Consider the following 20,392-nt stretch of genomic DNA (forward strand, 5'->3'; position numbering starts at 1 on the left):
AAATCGATTTTTGTTACTTTACAGGAAAAGGAAAAAACTTAATAAAATCTATAAAATTTTAGACACAAAAAAAGTTTTAAAGCCATTTTTAATAAGAACAGATATCACATTTTATTTCTCATTTAAAATAGTTTTTTTTTCTATTTTAATGAAGTTATTTAATATAACCCTTTTTTCATTGATATTTTTGAAGAAAAAAATTAGTTATGCCTTTTTATATTAAGCCATCGATAGTCTCCTTTGTGCTCTGTACACTTTGTCGAAAGTTTCTACGATTGTTCTATCCGTTCCAAAAAATAAATCAAATCTCTTTCCCTCGATCCATTTCTTTAGGTATGAAAACAAGAAAGAGTCACTCGAGGCTAAATCCTGAGAATAAGGTAGATAAGGCAGCAATTCGTAGCTTAATTCATGGATTTTTGCAATGGAGACTGCACATGTGTGCGTCCTTGCAAAAACGACCGCATTTGACCAGATGCCGTCGTTTTTTATCAAATCCCCATTGAACAGACTAAATAAGTTGGTTCTTTTGAAGGTAGTCTATATGGATTTTACAGCGTGCATCCCAAAAAATCGTTCGTCATGACTTTATTGGCCGACAAACACACCTTGGCCTTCTTTGGCACCAATTCACCACAAGAAACCCACTGTTTCGACTGCTGTTTAGTCTCTGGTGTGTTGTGGTAGATCTACGGTTACGAAGTTGCTTCACGATTGCGATTGTGAGCAACCGCGACACCCATCTTACGGAAAGCTTTCTTATAGCCAAGTGATCATACCAAATTGAAACCACAGAGCCACGTGAGGTGCCTATGTCTTCCACAATCTCCGATCGGTCAACACCATATCGTGATTTTTTTTATATACCCTTCACTGAGTATGAGCAAATCATTATTCTATTAAATTTTCAATAATTTTTTTTCGTGAGTGATTTTCAGAAGTGGCTCTTACTTATATGGGAGCTTTGACCAAGTATGGTCTGATCGCCAAGAAATTTGATTATGTGACTTGTTCTTATTTGTGTTGAATTAGTTCTGGATATCAAGAGTTTTTTTGCTAGTTAAAGTAATTTTCTGATGTAGAGACCTTAAATGGGCGTCGAGAACTTTCGGCACCTTCAGTGTAGGGCCACAACGAAATTCAGTATACCACTCTATTACCACTGAAATTGATGGTGCACATTTCCCATAATATTTATCAAGCATAGCTTTGGTTGGAGTGATGTTTTTTCTGCAAAAAAAAAAAGCTAACTGATCACATGAAATTCCCTTTTTTCCATTTTCTCATCAAGTCACGAGGTAGTCTGCTATCAATGGCACTAAATAAAGCAGCTTGTTGAAATTTTTACAGGAATAAACTGACAGCTGCATGTTGACAGGTGCAGTGTTGTACTTTCAGTTTATAGGCGGGAAATTTAAAAAGTCACGGACTTACTGACCCGCCCTTGTATTCTCGATCGTTTTAAATAACGTAGTCAATATAGCCAAGTACGTTTGTCTGTCTGTTGAAATCAATTTTCCAACGCCCTCCAATATCTTACAAACATGATTGGTACATCACATCAATATATCGGCTATAGTCCAGGTTCAGTTAGTATTAAAAATCGAGAAAATCGGCCCAAAAATGGTTTAGATATAAGAAAAAACACGACTACCCCGATTTGAGAACCTACTTTTCTTAACCATATCTGGATTACTAAGTCAGAAAAAGTCCTTAATCCATCTTCTAGTCTCTCTCAAAGACAAAATTATCGATAATTTTATATCATAGTGAAGTACTGTACTGACGTCGCTTCATCCAGAAATCTCGTACAGAGTATTTTACAAATTAGCATAGAATTAAGATTCTTCCTCTTCAGCCCGCTTAACTCTACGTGGAGCATAGGGCATCTGAGGTTTCTAAAATATTATCTGAACATGAAATGCTTCCTCTCATCAATACATTGAGCTTGGACCCGAAGCGGAAGGATTTGCAAACGTCTGTGACCTTCTGGGAGACTTATCTTCTGTATTTTGTTTTATTCATGTTATTTGTTTGACTTATTTGTCAGGATTCCTTCAATGCTTGTAAGGACAAAGAAGGGCTTAATGGAGCCTGACACTACTTGTAGCGCAATAGTCTGATTTACCCTATTCCCCGATTAAGTCAGGTTGGCTCAAACAGATGTAACGTTGCTCACACTAGCCAGGGTGTTATAATATCATTGCCTACCCTGCCCCGAGTGGTCGGAGGTCGTGAGTCTTCTTATTTGGTTACAAGGAAAAGGAATGGTTCAGGACCTTACCAAGTTAATGACGATCAGTTCCGTTACCTTGTATGTTCAACTCTGAACTCCTAGATAAAAGATTACTATTGGAAAATTACTCACAATCTTCAGTCCAAAGGATGTTTATAAGGAATTTTTTAGTTTCTATATTTAAAAGATATTAAAACATAAAATGTTTTAACATCCAAAATAATTGGTATCATGAATGTCAGTTCATATAAATTTAATCCCGAATTTCAACTGACCTACTACAGAGTAAATGAATTGCGCTAATTTGTCACGTGTTAGGTAAACGCCAAAATTTAGTTACATATTTCTTTCTTCTAAAACTATAAATGCTCCCTATCCTCGAGGAATCAATGTAAAGTGATATTAAAATCAATGTAATTTCTGGATATATTCAGAACTTTAGAAAAATAAAAAAGATAATTTCTTCAATAAAATTGGTTTAAAAATTTGAACTCCCTTCCCATGTCCTTTCATATTTATAGACTAGAAGAGTTGATTGCATTGATTTTAGCCACCCAGTTTAAAAATAAAACGTTTAACCTGAAAAGTATTTCGCTCGTACCCCAACCCCGTCTAATACTAACAAACTAACTTTCTTGATAACTCTTAACATTCCAAACTAGAAGTTGAACTTTAGTAACCTGGTTAAATAACTCATCCTCGTCAAATAATTCATTAATGATGTCATCATAAAAACTTAAGAAACTACTTTTCCTAACATTTTCTTTAAAATTTAGTTTAATTTTCGTTAATAATTCATTTCTGATGTTTTAGTTTCAAGTCTATTTATTTAAGCTTAACCCGAAAACATTAATTAACATTTCATTTCCCTTATAGTTTAGTTTATTTTTATGATTTTTATTTAATTTTAATTTCAATTACTCTATTTTGAAGCTCTCTCTCATTATATACTGTGAATGTAAATGTTTATAATTTGTTTAATTTTTGTTTTGTTTTGTGTTCATTTGTAAAATATACAACAACATAAAAACCAAAACGAAAATATTTTTGTTTGTAGTGAATTCGCAAAAGAACGTGAAAAAGTAGAAAATAGACAAGAGTTTCTTAAACTTAGAAGACAACAGCAACTAGAAAGAGAATTAAACGGCTATGTTCAGTGGATATGTAGAGCTGGTATAGTATTTTGTTCAATATCAAAATTCTAACAATTTTACTAACTAATCCTGTACACTACTAACACACACTTTAATTCCGATATGTTTTAAATTATAACAAAATATAACAAACACATAAAAATTAATTAATAAATATTTTTATATTAATCTTGACTACAATCATATTTAACATTTTAACATATGTAATTGATCAGAGACATCAAATTAACATTTCTCTCTCTTAATGTTTTTAAAAATTCACAGAGGAAGTGATATTAGCCGAAGAGCGTACAACGGAAGAGGAAAGAATGCACATTATGGAGGGTATTTAAATGATTCTTACACACTAACCAATTAATATTAAACCTAATTTCTGTATTAAAATTTCCAGCACGACGTCGTAATGCTGCCAAAAGAAAAAAACTGAAAAGTCTGGGTAAATCCAAGTCCACAGATACCGAAGAGGAGGAGGGCGAAGAGGACTATGGCGATGATGGTATGTTTCAATTTATTGATTTTCATTGTCATTCACAATTCAATTTAAACACATTCAAAACTTTTGTATAAAATGTGTAAAAAAAACTCAATTATTGTGTTACTATTTGTTTTTTCAACAATCAATCAAACAAAAAAAACCCAACAAGATAAAGAATAAACATCTAAATTCGTTACAAAAACCACACTTAACAATATAAAATTTGCAATAAAAAAAAAACTGCTAAAAAACCAGAGTTACTAAAACCTTAATAAAACTGAAAAGCACTTGTGACATAAAATTACACACAAAATAAAAATAATTAATATCAGGCATTACTAACCAATGAAAAGTTTCTATTATAAACAAATTAATTTACTTCAAATTGTTTGTACATAAATGTTGTTTTTTAAAGCCTTTTTTTTGATTTATGTCTCATTTAAAATATTTTATTTCTATTTAATTTTGTTGTTTTTGTCCATTTTTATTTTTGAGTTCATTGTTTTAAACATTTTTGTGTAATTTTTTTATCTTTAATTATTTTTTTATTTTTTGTGAAATTGTTTATTTAATAAAACTCGCTAATATGTCTACAGAAGGTGGCGAAAAAGGCGAAGCAGGTAATTTATTTTTATTTATGTTCCAATTTTCTTTCCCGAAGTTTAGTTTTAAATTGTTCTTTGTTGGCTTTTAGTTAATTTTTTTATTTTATTTTTTTGATTTTAATTCGAGTTTGTTTAAAAAGTTTATATATAGTTTGTTTACAAATATATGTTAAATGAGAGTTCAGTGTATTAAACTTAAAAGTCATTTTGAATTTTTAAAATGCCCTAGATTCTAGGGCCTAAAATGGTGGTTTTTCTTCTTCTTTTGAGATCAATTGAATTAATAAAAAATATTTCCTCAGTAAAATTACGACAATCATCTCTGTAGCAAGATTCATATAAGTATCGATGTTTTTTTTTGGATTATGGGATAAGATCGATAATATTCCTTTTACCCATATTATTTTATCAACTTGAATTATACCGTTATGTTTATTAAAAAAGTCAAAAAGTACCATAATAGTACCATATCTATCTTTTACATTTAAATTTTCATATTTGCGAGAAACAAATTTATTCGACAGGTTATCGCAGTTTACCACTTACAAAATTTTTTGAAATTTAGCAAAAGAAAGTTTTCTATGAAATAGAAATACATGGTCCCATTCTGAATTTTATATATATTTTTAATCTAGAAATGCTTCATATTTGTTGAAAATCTTTGGAGAATTGAAATGTCCTTTGTTCAAGGACGATTTTCCAAACTGCATCCGCTTTTGATGAGAAGCGGATTTTTAGAAAAATCTACGATTCATTACCTTTTATATGTGATGATTACATCTGACTTACAGTCCAAAAGCTATTAACAGTTTTACTTTAGGTATTTTGCAGGAATCTATTAAAAATTATGAACTTCGAACCCACACAAAAACCAAACTAAAGAGAATTCCAAATTCTGGAGATCTTTATATTTTATATGGTCATTCAAACTATGAATACCAAATATTAGCGAATTCAGAAGAGTAAAGGTTAAACAAGTAAGAGAGCTATATTCGGCTGTGCCGAATCTTATATACTCTCCACCAAATTATTCTTAAAAATGATTTTTTTAAAAAATTTTATTTAAACAAAATTAAATTTTTTTTCAAATTTTTTTTTCCAAATTGTTTTTTAATATCTTTAAAAAAAGTTATTTCAATTTTTTTAACTTTAAAAAAAAAAAAAATGTTTGGAAAACTTTTTATGAGAAACAAATTTTTTGATGAAAAAAAATTCGGGTTAAAAAATATTTTTCCCGATTTTAACCCATTGAAGGCTCAACTTACTATAGCCTTATATACATCGTTGCAATGGACTTTTAAATATCTATCTTAGATATACATATTGTCTATATTAATGATTTAGTAATCCGGATATAGATACAAAATAGGTAAAAAATCGAGGTTTACCCGGTTTTTTCCTTATATCTCAGCCATTTGTGAGCCGATTTGACGATTTTAAATAGCAACCGAACTGAAAAAATTCCCGATATATTTATGTATGAATCATGTATGTAAGTTATTTGGGGGCTATGGAAAATTGATTTCAGCATACAGACGGACATATCTATATCGACTTCGCTATCTATAACGATCAAGAATATATATACTTTGTGGGGTCGCAAATGAAAAATGTAGAAATTACAAACGGAATGACAAACTTATATATACCCTTGCCACTCATGGCTTTGGGATTTTAGAATAAATAACTTAAATCCGAAATCTCGACACAAATTCGGAAGAACCTGTGAAGGATCCCTATTAAAAATTGTACACTTTTCTATAATAATATCTTTAAGAAAATAATAAAGATATTGCAAATATCTTTTTTACAGAGACTATGATTTATAAGTGGGTTTTTACTAATTCAAAACTTCTGCAATATTCAAATTTAAAGTCACTTAGTTGAGTTTAAATTTTATTTTTGTAACTGAATAGAGCATATTCTAAATATAAGAGTTAATTTTAGTGGAATTCAGAGTCAATTGGATCAAAATCGGAAAACACATATATATGTAATATTCAATAAAATATTTGTTCTTGTTTGTTGAAATATCTTAATGTTATTTTTTATGTCGGTTCACCTTTTGATACCAAATGTAAATACTAAAACAAATATACATCATAATATGCAACCAACACTGTTGCACGTTTTTGGAATCTCAGCTTATGTATTAAAATTTCCATAAAAAAAGGTTAAATTCGAAGGGTCTAGGAACAACCCTTTTAGCATATTTTGGGCGTTTTCTATTACAAACCTATACTTGTTGTGATACCTTTCAACAAAATCTCAAAACTTTGGATGCTCCTTAAGAAATATTTTGTTTTTCGCCAAAAATACGAAAATTCAACATTTTCTCAATTTTCAAAATAAAAGTCGATTATTTTTTGTAAGAGATATTGTTTTGAATTTTCTTCATAAAATTTATTTTATTTAAGGTCTAACTAATAGAAAAAAAAATGTAATAATTTGTATAGGGATTTCATGTCAAGTGGACCAAGAATATCGGTCAGGAACTCTCTGAGTTAGAGGGGGTCAGGTGTTTTATCTCATCCTATCAAAAAAACTTTCGAAAAAAAATAAAAAATTGTTGAAATTTTTTTCCAAAATCAAAAACATTTTTGACTTTTTTTTTAAAAATAGGCCTAAATGGAAAGCAAAGTTGTAGATTTTACAAAAAAAAAAGTGAAACATTTTATGTTTTGAGTTACAAAAGCTCTTAAAGGAAAAGACATAAGTTCTAAAAATAAATTTTGATTTCCTCCCACAAGAACATATCAGGTAAATATGGACTTAATTTTGGATTTACAATGATCTGATCTGGTTTTTCTAAATATTCATAGATTTCTATTAGTCAATTAATTTTGATGATAAATGCTTCGATTTTGGTTTCAAACTTTATTTTTCATGTAGAAGTTCAGAAATTTACTCATCAATCTTTCACAGCAGACCTTCCAAATCCTTTTTTTGTAATCAGGCATTTGGAAAGGTGTATTCGCAAAAGCACTCAGTGGGAAAAATTTATTACTTTTGGTATCTGCAATCATGTATGTATAGCTTTTTGTACCCTACACCACCATAGTGGGGAGGGTACAATGCGTTTGTGCAGATGTTTGTAACGCCCAAAAATATTGGTCCAACACCCACCTTAAAGTATACCGATCGACTTAGAATCACTTTCTGAGTCGATTAAACGATGTCCGTCTGGCTGGCTGGCTGTCCATGTAAACCTTGTGCGCAGGTCGCAATTTTGAAGATATTTGGATAAAGTTTGGTACATATAAGTTTTTCGGCCCAAGGACGAAGTCTATTGAAACTTGCTGAAATCCGTTCATTATTTCACCTAGCCCCCATACAAATGTCCTTCCGAAATTGGACATTATCGGTCATAAATGTTTAATTTATATATGTATCTCCACAAATTCCAAATAAGTTTTATGTATACAAAATTCATGTCACCAAATTTTGTTACGATCGGTCCATAATTAGTCATAGCTCCCATATAAGACCCATTTTGAAAATCACTCACGAATATAAATTATTGATATTTTAAAAGAAAAATCTTTTTGCTCATTTACTTGGTGTAGGGTATTATATAGTCGGGCTTGACCGACCATACTTTCTTACTTGTTTTAACACGCATACGAGTTATCGTCAAATGATTTAAGAACAGTTTTAAAATAATTCAAGGATAGCCTAAGGTTCCTTTTCATCTACAACCCTAATTTTTTTGTCTGTCTCTCTTTGCAAGATCCACTGTAAAAAGCTTCTAATACTAACTGTTGTTTTTAATAGTTACTTTGCATTTAGTAATAGATTTCTTATTTAATACCTCTCCTATATTAGACGAGCTGTCATCTGGGGTTTCACGACCATTCCAATCGATTCATTGAAACTAAATATGGAATGCATTACTCTTTCCTATCTATAATACAATGGAATCTTTTCTTTTGAAATTAGGAAAATTTATTACCGAGCTACTTTAAAAAAATATATATATAGCTCATTTAGGATTAAAACTGTTATATTTACGATTCCTTAGTAAAAAGTTTTAAAATCATATTAAAGCTTAATCTTTATTAAATATGAATAATAATGACTTTTAAGTTTAATACAATTTGTTATATCCTTTGAATAATTAAAATTTAAAATCCTTTATATTTAAAGCTTGCATTATAATTTTAAATTAAATTTAGTTATTTGTAAAAAGTTGTTATAAAAGTGTTAAACTGAAAAAAACAAAAAAAAATATTCCTAGATTAGACAGTGTTCTGAAAAAACTAAGTGTTAAAATGTTAAAAAAAAACAAATCAAATATATATTTTGGCCAGTTTTTCTTATTGTTTTTGTAGTAATAATTTGAATTAAAAAAATAAATATTTCTTAATAATTTTGTAATAATGTCCTTGTTTTCAACCTGTGTTCAGTTTGTACCAGTATTTCTTTATTTATTTGTTTGTTTTAATGTATTTGTTAAATAATTTAAATTCCTGTTACCTTCTAAATGTGTTGTTTGTTTTCAAAAACAAATGTATAATATATAAAATATATTTTTAAAAAATATATATATATTTCTCTATATCTCTCTCTCTCTCGAGTTTTAAAACTTATATTAATGCTATCATTTTATTTAATTTCTTTTATAAAAAACAACGAAACTTTTTTTTATAAATTGTGTAAGTAATTTTTTTTCTAAGAATCATTTAAAAAATTTTCTCTCAAATTCCAAGAAATTGTAACTCACTTTAAAAACATTACTAGTATTTATTATAAACACAAATTAAGAAACAATAAATTGAATCAAATGCAAATTAAAATTAAAATCATTTCAATAGAATTAGGTCATATATTATATATAACATGGCTTTAGATAATCGTTTTCATATTTAGTAGATGTCAATTAAGTTGAAATTCAAATAAACATTTTATTTATGATTTAATATTTATAGATGGTTCAAAAGTTTTATTTGTGAATCATTTGTAGCCAAAAATCTTTGCTTCTATTGTTGTACACAGACAATTTAACAGATTATATAGGTCAATGGTAGAAAAGGCTTGACTAACCATTATATAGATTTGATGCATCATGGATAGCTAAATACAAAAATGTTAAAATTTTTCAATTCTATGGATTTTTTTTAAAAAAATATTTTAGTAAAATTATAAATTTTGTTAAACATTTCTCCACATAAATAATGATAACTCAAAAAGAGTTAGTCCGATATTATTAAAATAAACTTAGAAAAGTTGAGATTTAATCCGTTTATATATTGCGTTTCCATCGGCTCAGTAGTTTCGGAGTTATAATAACAAATTGAAGCAAAAAATATATTTTTTACGTGAAAATAGTAAATTTTTTTGTTTTAAAAAAATCATGAAAAATCTAAAGCGGCAGAAATAGTTCAGATTTATTACTTTATCGTAAAGCCACACGTAATAGGAATAAAATGAGATATCGTCCGTAAAAATCGATGAATTATTTTTGAATTTATTCACAATTAAGTAAATTTGCTCATTTTCACAAAATTTTGGTTTTTGTGTGATATACATAAAATTGAGTAGTTAATGCTTTGACTAATGATTGACTGAACTTTGAAAACATTTTCCCCATGATATGTACAATCGGCTCAGTAGTTTCGTAGATATATAACAAATTAAAACAAAAAATATATTTTTTACGTGAAAATAGAATTTTTTTTTTTGTTTTAAAAAAATAATAAAAAATTTAAAACGGCTGAATTTTTTCAGAGTTATTGCTTTATCGTAAAGATACATGTAATAGGAATAAAATAAGATACCGGTGATAAAAATCGATGAAGTTTTTTTGAATTTATTCACAATTAAGTGAATTTGCTCATTTTCATTTTCAAAATTGTGTAGTGGTTTAAAAAGCCTCTAAAATTTTTCCGATTTTATCAGAGTGTTATCCTGTGTTATCAGAGAATTTGTCAAAAAAAAAACCCAAACGAAACATAAAACTTCGGATAAAAATAGAATAGGCTACAAGCTCTAAAAAGCATTTAAAGCTCAAGCTTTTCAAATATAATACCCTGTACCTCACCTTGTATTCCAATAGGACGGTTAGAAGTTAAATTTTCTCAAAGATTGGAATGCATTGCTATACAATTAGACCAGTAACTTAGGATGCTTTTGGAAAATGTTTAAGTTTCCAAAGCTTTTAAGCAAACAAGTCTCAGAAAGACCATGATTTGTAGAAACCTTTCAAATATTTAAAATTCAACACAAAATACGTAGCTCAAAATAATTTTAAAACATATTTCTGAATAAAAAATTCGGTATAAACATAAAATAAAATTGTATCTTAGTACAAGCTCATGTTTAAAATCATCCCCAAAACAACCTTTATTCAATATTTAACAAACATTTAAAAATTTTAATTTTTTTATTTGTATTTTATTATTTTTTTATATATAGTTTTGTTAAAAACCGTAGCTCATTAAAATCAACATTGTTTAGACTTAAAACAACCAACCAAATCATGATAACTAGTGCTAAAACCCCCTCAAAAAAAATACTTACCAAACTATAGGATCCCACAAAAAATAATCATCTCAACGATTATCGAAATAACGCAAAAAGGCACTTACAACTCACCACACATTAAACAAAACGCTAGAATTTTGCAACACTCTCTCAACATTTAGACATTTAAAAAAAAAACTCAGACATTAACACCAACAGATCCGAAATAAAAATCGAAAAATAAAAAAAAAAATTAAAACATACAAAGCATTAGTAATTAGAATCTAATTGTAATAATTCTTTCAGCTTAATTTTCTCTTAACATATTTATCTCTCTTTCTCTTTGTTTTATTTAACTCTTATTGTGATAATACAAATATTTCATTTTCTATTTTTTTCCCTCGTTTCGTTTAGGTTATTTGAAAACTCGTTCAAAACCTCAAGGAAGTTGTACGGGTTTCTGGCGCAAAGAGAAAAGTTTTCGCTATTGGATCCGTAAGACGGTGAAGAAACAATGGTTCTATTGGTTTGTCATTGTGCTGGTGTTTCTGAATACCGTGTGTGTGGCGGTGGAACATTATGGTCAACCCAAATATCTATCAGATTTTTTATGTAAGTTAACGTTTCAAACAAAAATATATTTATCCAGTAAATGTTCAACGTTGTATTTATCTACGTGAGCGTAAGTGGTTGACACAAACAAACTAATGTTAAATTAATTTGATTTTCTTTTTTTGTGTGTTTTTTTTTTGCAGACTATGCTGAATATGTATTTTTGGGTCTTTTCATGTCTGAAATGTTTATAAAAATGTATGCAATGAGTCCAAGGATTTATTTCGAATCATCGTTTAATCGTTTCGATTGTGTCGTCATTAGTGGTTCGATATTCGAAGTTATATGGTCTGAAGTTAAGGGTGGCTCATTCGGTTTATCCGTTTTGAGAGCTTTACGTTTGCTGCGTATATTTAAAGTGACCAAATATTGGTCGTCGTTGCGAAATCTTGTGATTTCGTTATTGAACTCGATGAGATCCATCATTTCATTGTTGTTCCTGCTCTTCTTGTTCATACTGATATTTGCCCTACTTGGCATGCAATTATTTGGTGGGCAATTTAATTTTAGTAGCGGTACCCCCGAAACAAATTTCAACACATTCCCTATAGCCTTATTGACTGTCTTTCAAATTCTAACCGGTGAAGATTGGAATGAAGTTATGTATCAGGGTATTATATCACAAGGTGGCGCTAAAAGAGGAATGATTTACTCTGTGTAAGTTTTAATTTTGATTCAGTTTTTCATTTAATTTCTTTCCTTTTATTTCTTTTCTATGTTTTTCTCTTATTTTCGGTTATTCTATTTATGATTTATTTTTTGTTTTTTTATTTATGTATATTTTCTTTGAAAATTTTCCTTGTAAAAATATATAAATTCAAATTTTAACACAAGAATTGTGATGATTATTGCTAAAGCTTTTTTTAATCCCTCTTAAGAATTTTTTTTACAAAAATTAAAAATAAAAATTACTAATTAGTTTAGATCGGTATGATGAGATTTCTTTAAAGAATCAAACAAATTATCCAGATTTTTGTAGCTTTTTTCTGTTTTATTTTTAACTATTTATTGTTTTAAGTTCTCTATAATTTTATGGTTTTATTGGTTTTTCTATTATTTGTTTAACTAAATGTGGTATCGCTTTTTTAATTAACAAAAACCAAAAAAAAACTCTTTTACTAGGATATTATTAGTTTAGTTTTTTGATACGAATCTTTCCTTCTTCAGATACCTTTGATGTACTATCATCATCTTTAAATTAACAAAAAAACAAAAACATACAAAACAAATTTTAATCGAATTTCTTAATTGTAGTTCAACATTCCTAATATTTTTAGAGTTTTCAAACTATCATTATTATATATTTATGATATAATTTAATTTTTACACCCAACAAAACCAGAAGTATCTCATTGGGCTAGTAAAAAAGTTTTAGAACTCTCTTTCTAACTTAGTTTAACGTCGTTTTGCAATAAGGGATCTACACAGGAGCAAGCATTTTGATTTTTAGAATAGTATATTTTCAGTTCTCCCTTTTATTTAATTGGTTGTAAAGTGAAATGTTTTATTTTGTTTTTGAAATTGCTGTTTTTTGAGAGCTTAACGAATTATGGCTGCTTTTATTAACTAAATATGCTTAATGCTGCTTTAAAAAGCTTTTTATTGATTAAACGTTTTTTGCATATTGCTAACTGTGGAGGTTGCACGGTTTTATTCGATGTGTGTTGTGCTGCTTAAATTTCTGTGTGGTAAAGAAATTAAATGGTGATAAATAGATTGAAATAAATTTGTATTAATCAAGATTTTAAAAGAATTAACTACATAATTGTTAGTTAAATTTTATATATTATAAAAAGAGTAACGCAATGGAGTAATTTTCAAATTCAACGGATCACATTGTTTGTAAATAATTCTTAAAATAAGTTTCGAATAAAACATTTAAGAAATGATGAAGTTTCCAAAACAAAAAATATTTATAGAGCTACTTTAACATATATTTTATCTAATTCATAATATTGTTGTGACTACACATTCCAAAATATGAAGATATGGTAATAATGAGCACAGCAATAGGCCTGACAAACAATGAAACTCAGTATCAAAGTAACTCAAACTAAGATCTATCAGGTAATAAATTGTTGATGCTTTTCTAATTCACCCCTAATGAAGTACTGCTGGCAGTTCTACAATTCATATAAAATAATGGTGTTCGATATGAAAAACAACTCGATAGTTTTGGAGTTATATTTTCGAATGAAAGAAGACTAAGTGCGGTATTACCCTTAAACTATTTGTTATTTTTGGTTAAAAGTAATTTCATAGAATATCAAAGTTTTGAGAAATAAACCGTGGTTTTTTGGAACGGCATTATCGATTACTGCATTACCAGACATTCAAAAGACAAAGGTGAATTACTATGAGTTTATCTTTTTTAAAACATTATGCACATTGCACATATCCAACCTTCCGACGCCTGTCCCAGAACTTCCCAACTCTGTTCAGCCAGGGCCGGGCTGTGTCAGTGGTGGTGCATCTCCGTAATCTTCTCTTTTGCATCATGCTAAATCCCACATAAGTCGTTATATGGGATCACTGACACCACATTTCGTAGTCGATCATGCGGAATTTTGATCAGTGCTGTGGCTCGAAAGAGACTATTGTCCTTGTAGATCCAGTTTGAATGCAATTATAGACCTCTCATTTGCACGATGAGAGTGGTACACCAACCAATCGATTAACCTTATCCAAAAGCGAGGCTTCTCTCTTTCAGCGATAATTTCAAGCCATCAGTGAAGATTTAAAATCGGTTAACATTAACAGGTATAGTAAATTTAATACCCTATAGACATCCCACTAAGCTCGCAATGCCGAATCTGGAATAACTTTGCGATCTCGAATAAGGTTAGTTCCAAACCATTATGTTGGGTAGGGAGATCTAAATACAAGCTCAGTTTTTCTTCCTGCGAAGCTTTCACACGATTGCACAAACGCAATCGATTGCGAGAAAATGCGGCACCCATCTTGCGGATGGCTTTCTCTTACCCAAGTGATTTTTTCCGCAAAAAGTCACGAGGTAGTCTGTTATCAATGGCTGTCAAACATAAACTAAATGACACAGCATGTTAAAATTTTGACAGGAGTCATCTGACAGATGTCTGTTGACAGGGGCAGTGCTGTGGCGAAAAATTCAAAAAGTCATGGACTTATTAACCTGTCCTCGTAACTCAAGTTTATTGTACTATTTGGTTTAAGCATAATCTGTCCTTTAACAAAATAAATCATCTAAAACAAGTAAAAGAGCTATATTCGGCTGTTCCGACTCTTATATACCCTTCACCAAATTATACTTTAAAATACAAATTTTAAATATTTTTAGATAAAAAAAAATTTAAAAAAAAATGTTTAAATTATTCTTTTCAAAATTGTATTTTTTTCTGTTTTTTTTTTAATTAAATTTATTAGTGAAAAAATTTTTTTTTGGAAAAAAAAAATCGGGTTAAAGAATATTTTTCCCGATTTTGACCCATCGGGTCTTTGATATATCTATCATTAGATATCCATATTCTTTATGTTAATGACTTAGTATTCCAGATATAGATAAAAAATAGGCCAAAAATTTGAGGTTGTCCCGGTTATTTCCTTATATCTCAGCCATTTGTGGCCCGATTTTCTCGATTTTAAATAGCAACCGAGACGGGAGAATTGCAACCGTTTTGTATACCCAATTAACTAGTCACATAACTAGTTCTATATTAAATCTATAGTAATGTGACATTCTTTTTCACCCAAAAGTACATCATTAAATTTTTTATTCTTCAACTCAATGCCGGTAGTATCTAACACGAATACAAAAAAAAAGAACAACTTAAGAAATTGAAACATAAAATATTTTTCATAAAAACTAAAAAAATATATAAATATTTACCACAACAACTAGAAAGTTTTAGTTTAAAAACAGCAATTTTCAAAAATAACTAAAATAAAACAATACAAAAACTTATTTAAATTCATATCTAGTTTTAGCCAGCATCAACCAAAGTAACTCATCATAAATCCATATCCCCTATCCAAGTGTTTGCTCTTGTGTATTTACCTTAAACATTAATAATTACCAAACAATAAAGTTAATAAACAATAGTAACAGCATTTCACCCCTTAATCCCTTCCATACCCTTAATTAAAGGATAAAAAAGCACTATTTAATACTTTTTTATTTTAAACATAAAATTAGTGTCAAATAGAGCTTTGTAACAAATGAAAACCAAAACAAACATAATTTGTAACCAAAAACCAACAAAAATCATTAAAATTTCAAAAAATAATAAACAACAATAACAAGAAAGCATAACTTACAAAATAAACAAAAAAAAATGCTTCGAAGGGTACTGATTACTTGTTAAGTTGTCAAAAATATTTGTTGTAAATAAAAAATCATTTAATTCAATCAAAATTTTCATACAATTGATAATGATGTTTAGAACGTCGAACCATTAATGTGTACAATCCATGTGCTAATAAATCAAATCAAATCAAATAAGGATAAGTAAAACTAAATATAACAAACATCATTTAAACTGCTTCCTGTTCAAAACAATTATTAATCCTTATTACAACAATATTCAAAAACTAATTGAAAATTAAACAAACTTTAAAAGTTTGTTGCAATTTATTAACAATTTTGCAAAAAATTTCTAAAAAAAAAATAATAAACCAGCAATTTCTTAAGACGAAATTGTTTGGTTGTGTTAATGAATTAGCAAACTTTTAAAATTTCGCTAAATCGTTTTATCGTTCGTTCAGGTATTAAATAGCTTGATTTCATATTAATAATTTATAATAATACTTACTACAACAATTACAATTACAACTACATAACTTACAAGTTATATATTTTGTTCAAGTTTCTCGTTACAAAACTTAAAAGTTCATTTTAATTTACATAGATAGCTTTTCGTTACTTTCCAATTAACTTAAACTTTAAACTTAACCTTACAACATAAACTTAACTTAAACTCTCATTTCAAACATAAAATTTAGTTGAAGAAGCCAAATCAAAAGCTTTTTGTCACAAATACATACAAAATACTTGTTAATACTCTTACCAAAACATAACGTAGTAGTTCTTTCTGAAAACATTTAAACTATATTTTTAATTACTACTTAAACTATTGTAGTTAAACTTAATATCAACCATATTTAAACAAAGTAGCGTTGCCATATTTTTAATAGTAATATGAACAGAAAACAAACTTTAATTTTGTTTTTTTTTATTAAACTTTACCATCTTAGTTGGCAATATTTAAATTGTTTGCCTTTTAGAGTAAATTTTTAGTTGCATGTTACAAAACAAAAATATTTAGTTTTAAACAAAATTTTACACAAAACCATTTAAAATCAATAAATAAATAAATTTCAAAATTGAAGGCATTAAATTTTAAAAAAATTAAATTTAACTTTATTTAAAATAAAAATAAAAACTTTAAAATATAAATGTTTAAATACAATTTTCATAATTTTGCACGTTTAAAACTTAAAGCACTTTAACTAAACAGTTTTCTTAACAACGCTACACTGCTTTTGAAATATTCTCCATTTTGTTTTTCTCTTTAAGAACATTTTAAAAGCTCACTTAAGATTTACAAAAGCTTACAAGTTTTGTTTATTTATGATATATCCATTGCTTACAAATTTAACATGTGCTTTTTTATACAATAAAGAAAAACTGCAATTAAATGCAATTTATAGATTTTTAAATAATATTAATAGCGGCTGGTATTTGTATGCCCTACACCACTTTGTGTTGTTTAAAACAGTTTAATAAAATGTTGGCTAAAGTAAATGATCGATTTTCATCTTGGGATATCAAAACTTTTTAATATTTATACAGATTTAATAGATGGCACAACTTAATGATAGCTGTATCAACCTGGATTCTCTTTCGCCAATAACAAAGAGAACTATTTATCTTAACTTGAAAACAGTTATGCCGAATAACGACACTGTGCTGCAAGTTATTAGCAGAGATTTCAACTATTTATGTCCAAGACACACCGCGTATTATCATCATGAAAATGGCCTTATTTAAAAGATAAGTTTATGACATTAAAGTCCGAACAGGTGACCACCGTAAATGGTTCAACCTTTATCAGGCTGTTCTTTTCATGCCTTCCAAGTGCTAAATTATTTCTGCTTTATCGGCGTAGTCATGCGACATAACATATACCCAAAGAAAATAATCTAATGATGTTAAATCACAACGTAGTGGCGATCCATAGTTTCTCGAAACAATTGCTTTAATAGACGGATTATGACCACAATAAAATGCACATAATTCCCGACGAGTTTCTCTAATCAAACCATGATCTTCGAAATAAATTTAAACAATTTGCAAAGGAAACTCCTATGTAAGTCTTTTCAAGATGCTTTGATAAATCAAACATATCCCAAATCACCAGTAATCTGCCAAACCGTCTATCACAGATATCAGTCTTTCCAACTTAAAGTTATCTGCCATAAATTCAGTATTTAAGGGTATTTTAAACAACGATGAAATCGAAGCAAAGGTGATCCGGGCATGTTGTCCGTCGTTCAACTGCCCAAAAAGCAATCGGTTTTTTAAATGTAAAATACCTGACACTCAAAACTCTGTCTGATCCTTTTGATAATTATGCCATCTACATGCAGCCACAAATGTAATATAACTTGACGATACTCGGTGACTTAAGGAGGATACAAAGAGGCTTATCACTAATAATAAGAAATCCAGGTCTACTAATTCACCTGAACATATTTTCTTTGGTGGTTATGTTTCATTATCTGATCGAAAATCGGTTGGTTTACGTGGCAGTTCGCTACATACAAGCATAGAAGTATAGTCTATAGCAGATCAATTAAAACTTGATCATGCCCAAATGCTAGTGAATCGAGATATAAATTTAACCTGTCGCATTCAGGTATCCAATTAGATCACACAGTCTGGTATCCCATGACATTCACAGAGTAGGTGAAAAACTGTTTATTTATTCCGCGTTCCAGAAAGCTGTGGCTGCTGAAGGGATGTCCGAGTCTGATTGCATATTTAGCGATCCCCTAGTGGCCTGTAAACACTGCTACTAGTTCATATTCAAGACTTGTATACAACGTTTCTCATTGTATGTGGGACTTCAAATGGTAGTGTCTGAAGATTGCGCTTTTAATGGTCCCAAGCGGTATTGTGATAGATACTGCATCGTAAACATGCGCAGGGAACCGTATCCATGACAGTTTTTTCTTATACTCTCAGACTAACGGTCGACTAAAATACCAGTGCTCCAACAAATGTTATTTTCGCATAAAATTTTACAAGCATCCCGGGTCGACAATATCTTAACCTGAAATACGTTGGTTTTATTTGGTTTATATTTACAACTTTAACCCTAATTCAGCACATAAGACTGCAAATCCATATCATCCATTCATATAGGGTGTCTCAGTAAGAATTCATTTGTTTCTCATGGATTGCATTAGGATTTTCTGAGCCCCAAATTCGACGATTCTGTGTATTCACGAAGCCATTCAGATGAAAATGTGCTTCATCACTTTGCTCCACTACCCATTGATCGAATTTGCGGCGCTTTCCATGGTCTGCTCCTGCTTATGCTCCTGAGTAAGCTGAATGTTGTAGCATGAAGGTGGAGGTCTTTTGTCAAAATTCGCTGCGTAGTGCTTCGTGAAATTTTAAGTTGTTGAGAACGATGCCGAATTGATGTTTTCGGGGTTTCGGCGAAACTTTCATTTACAGCAGTAATGTTTTCTAGAGACAGACCTGTAACTTTCCATAACCGAGCCAGATTCTTCTAATTTGTTGACCACTCTTCGACTAGCTGACACATTAGGTGCACTTTCTAGGCTGAAAATTCTTCGAAGTTTTGCGAGCTATCTCAGCATAACTTTCGAAACTGTTGTAATAAGTTTTCTTTCGTAAATCGCTCCATTTTAAAAAATCGGAATAAACACATATGACAGCTGTGAAATGTCAGAATTGTGATGGTTATAAAATTTCCGCAAAAATTTTGAAAATTTCTAGGAGTTTTCTAAATACATATAATTGATTTTAATTTAGAATATAAAAAAGTTTGCGGTAGATTTCTGTTAACTAATTCAGGTGTTAAAAACACAAAATGAAAGTGGTGTAGGGTATAAAATAATACGATTTTTTAAGAACGCTTTAAATAAAAATTGCATGATTTCATAAAATTGCTTACGTTACGTATAAACACATATTTGACCGATAAATGACACAGTAATTAATTAAGTAAAGTGTAAGAAAATTTTAAATGAAATTCCAAGATTATAATTTACATGCTTATATCAATAATACTAACAGTTTTCCTTTAAGGTTTCAAAGAAAAGAGCCAATGGACACTATAAGTAACTTCAAATATTTATGTATGTAAGTACGGCTGGAGAAAATTAATTATTATAAAGCTCTCATTATATGTAATTGGCTAATTTAATTAAATCTTGTATTAAGTAATGCGACATTATATAAATAGCAAATAAATTAACATTACAGATTTAATTTTATGAGTAATAATATTATTGTGTTATTGAAAAGCTTATAGTAAAGCGATAATTGTCACACCAAACATTGTCAAGTCATGGCTTGCTCTTCAAACATGCTCGGTACGACTCAGAAAAACAATGTTGATAATTTTTTATTCAAAATCCTGTGTTTTATTCAAAAAGTCGGTGATTTTCGTATTTTCTTTCTTTATTTAGAAGCCAACAGTTTCTGCAACTTTCTACTACGAGTAGTGTCAGTAATATAAGATGTTTTAACTCCTTTTGAAATATACTTTCAACGGGGATGTCATGAAGTTTTTTGTATGGGATTAATAGATTAATAGATGGGCTATTGATTTTCTTT

At 29.1% G+C, this 20,392-nt stretch overlaps 1 protein-coding gene across 1 annotated transcript in view; it reads left to right on the forward strand.

Moving 5' to 3' along the window:
• The window catches only part of cac (cacophony), a 210,149-nt gene that overhangs the window by 80,020 nt on the left and 109,737 nt on the right, over window positions 1–20,392 (forward strand). Inside the window, exons 9-12 of the mRNA XM_065509066.1 lie at window positions 3,655–3,714; window positions 3,782–3,886; window positions 11,347–11,544; window positions 11,688–12,201. Of these exons, the coding sequence (XP_065365138.1) occupies window positions 3,655–3,714; window positions 3,782–3,886; window positions 11,347–11,544; window positions 11,688–12,201 (877 nt within the window). The remainder of the gene's footprint in view (window positions 1–3,654; window positions 3,715–3,781; window positions 3,887–11,346; window positions 11,545–11,687; window positions 12,202–20,392) is intronic.

This window comes from Calliphora vicina, chromosome 4, assembly GCF_958450345.1.
Source record: "Calliphora vicina chromosome 4, idCalVici1.1, whole genome shotgun sequence".
NCBI lineage: Eukaryota > Metazoa > Arthropoda > Insecta > Diptera > Calliphoridae > Calliphora > Calliphora vicina.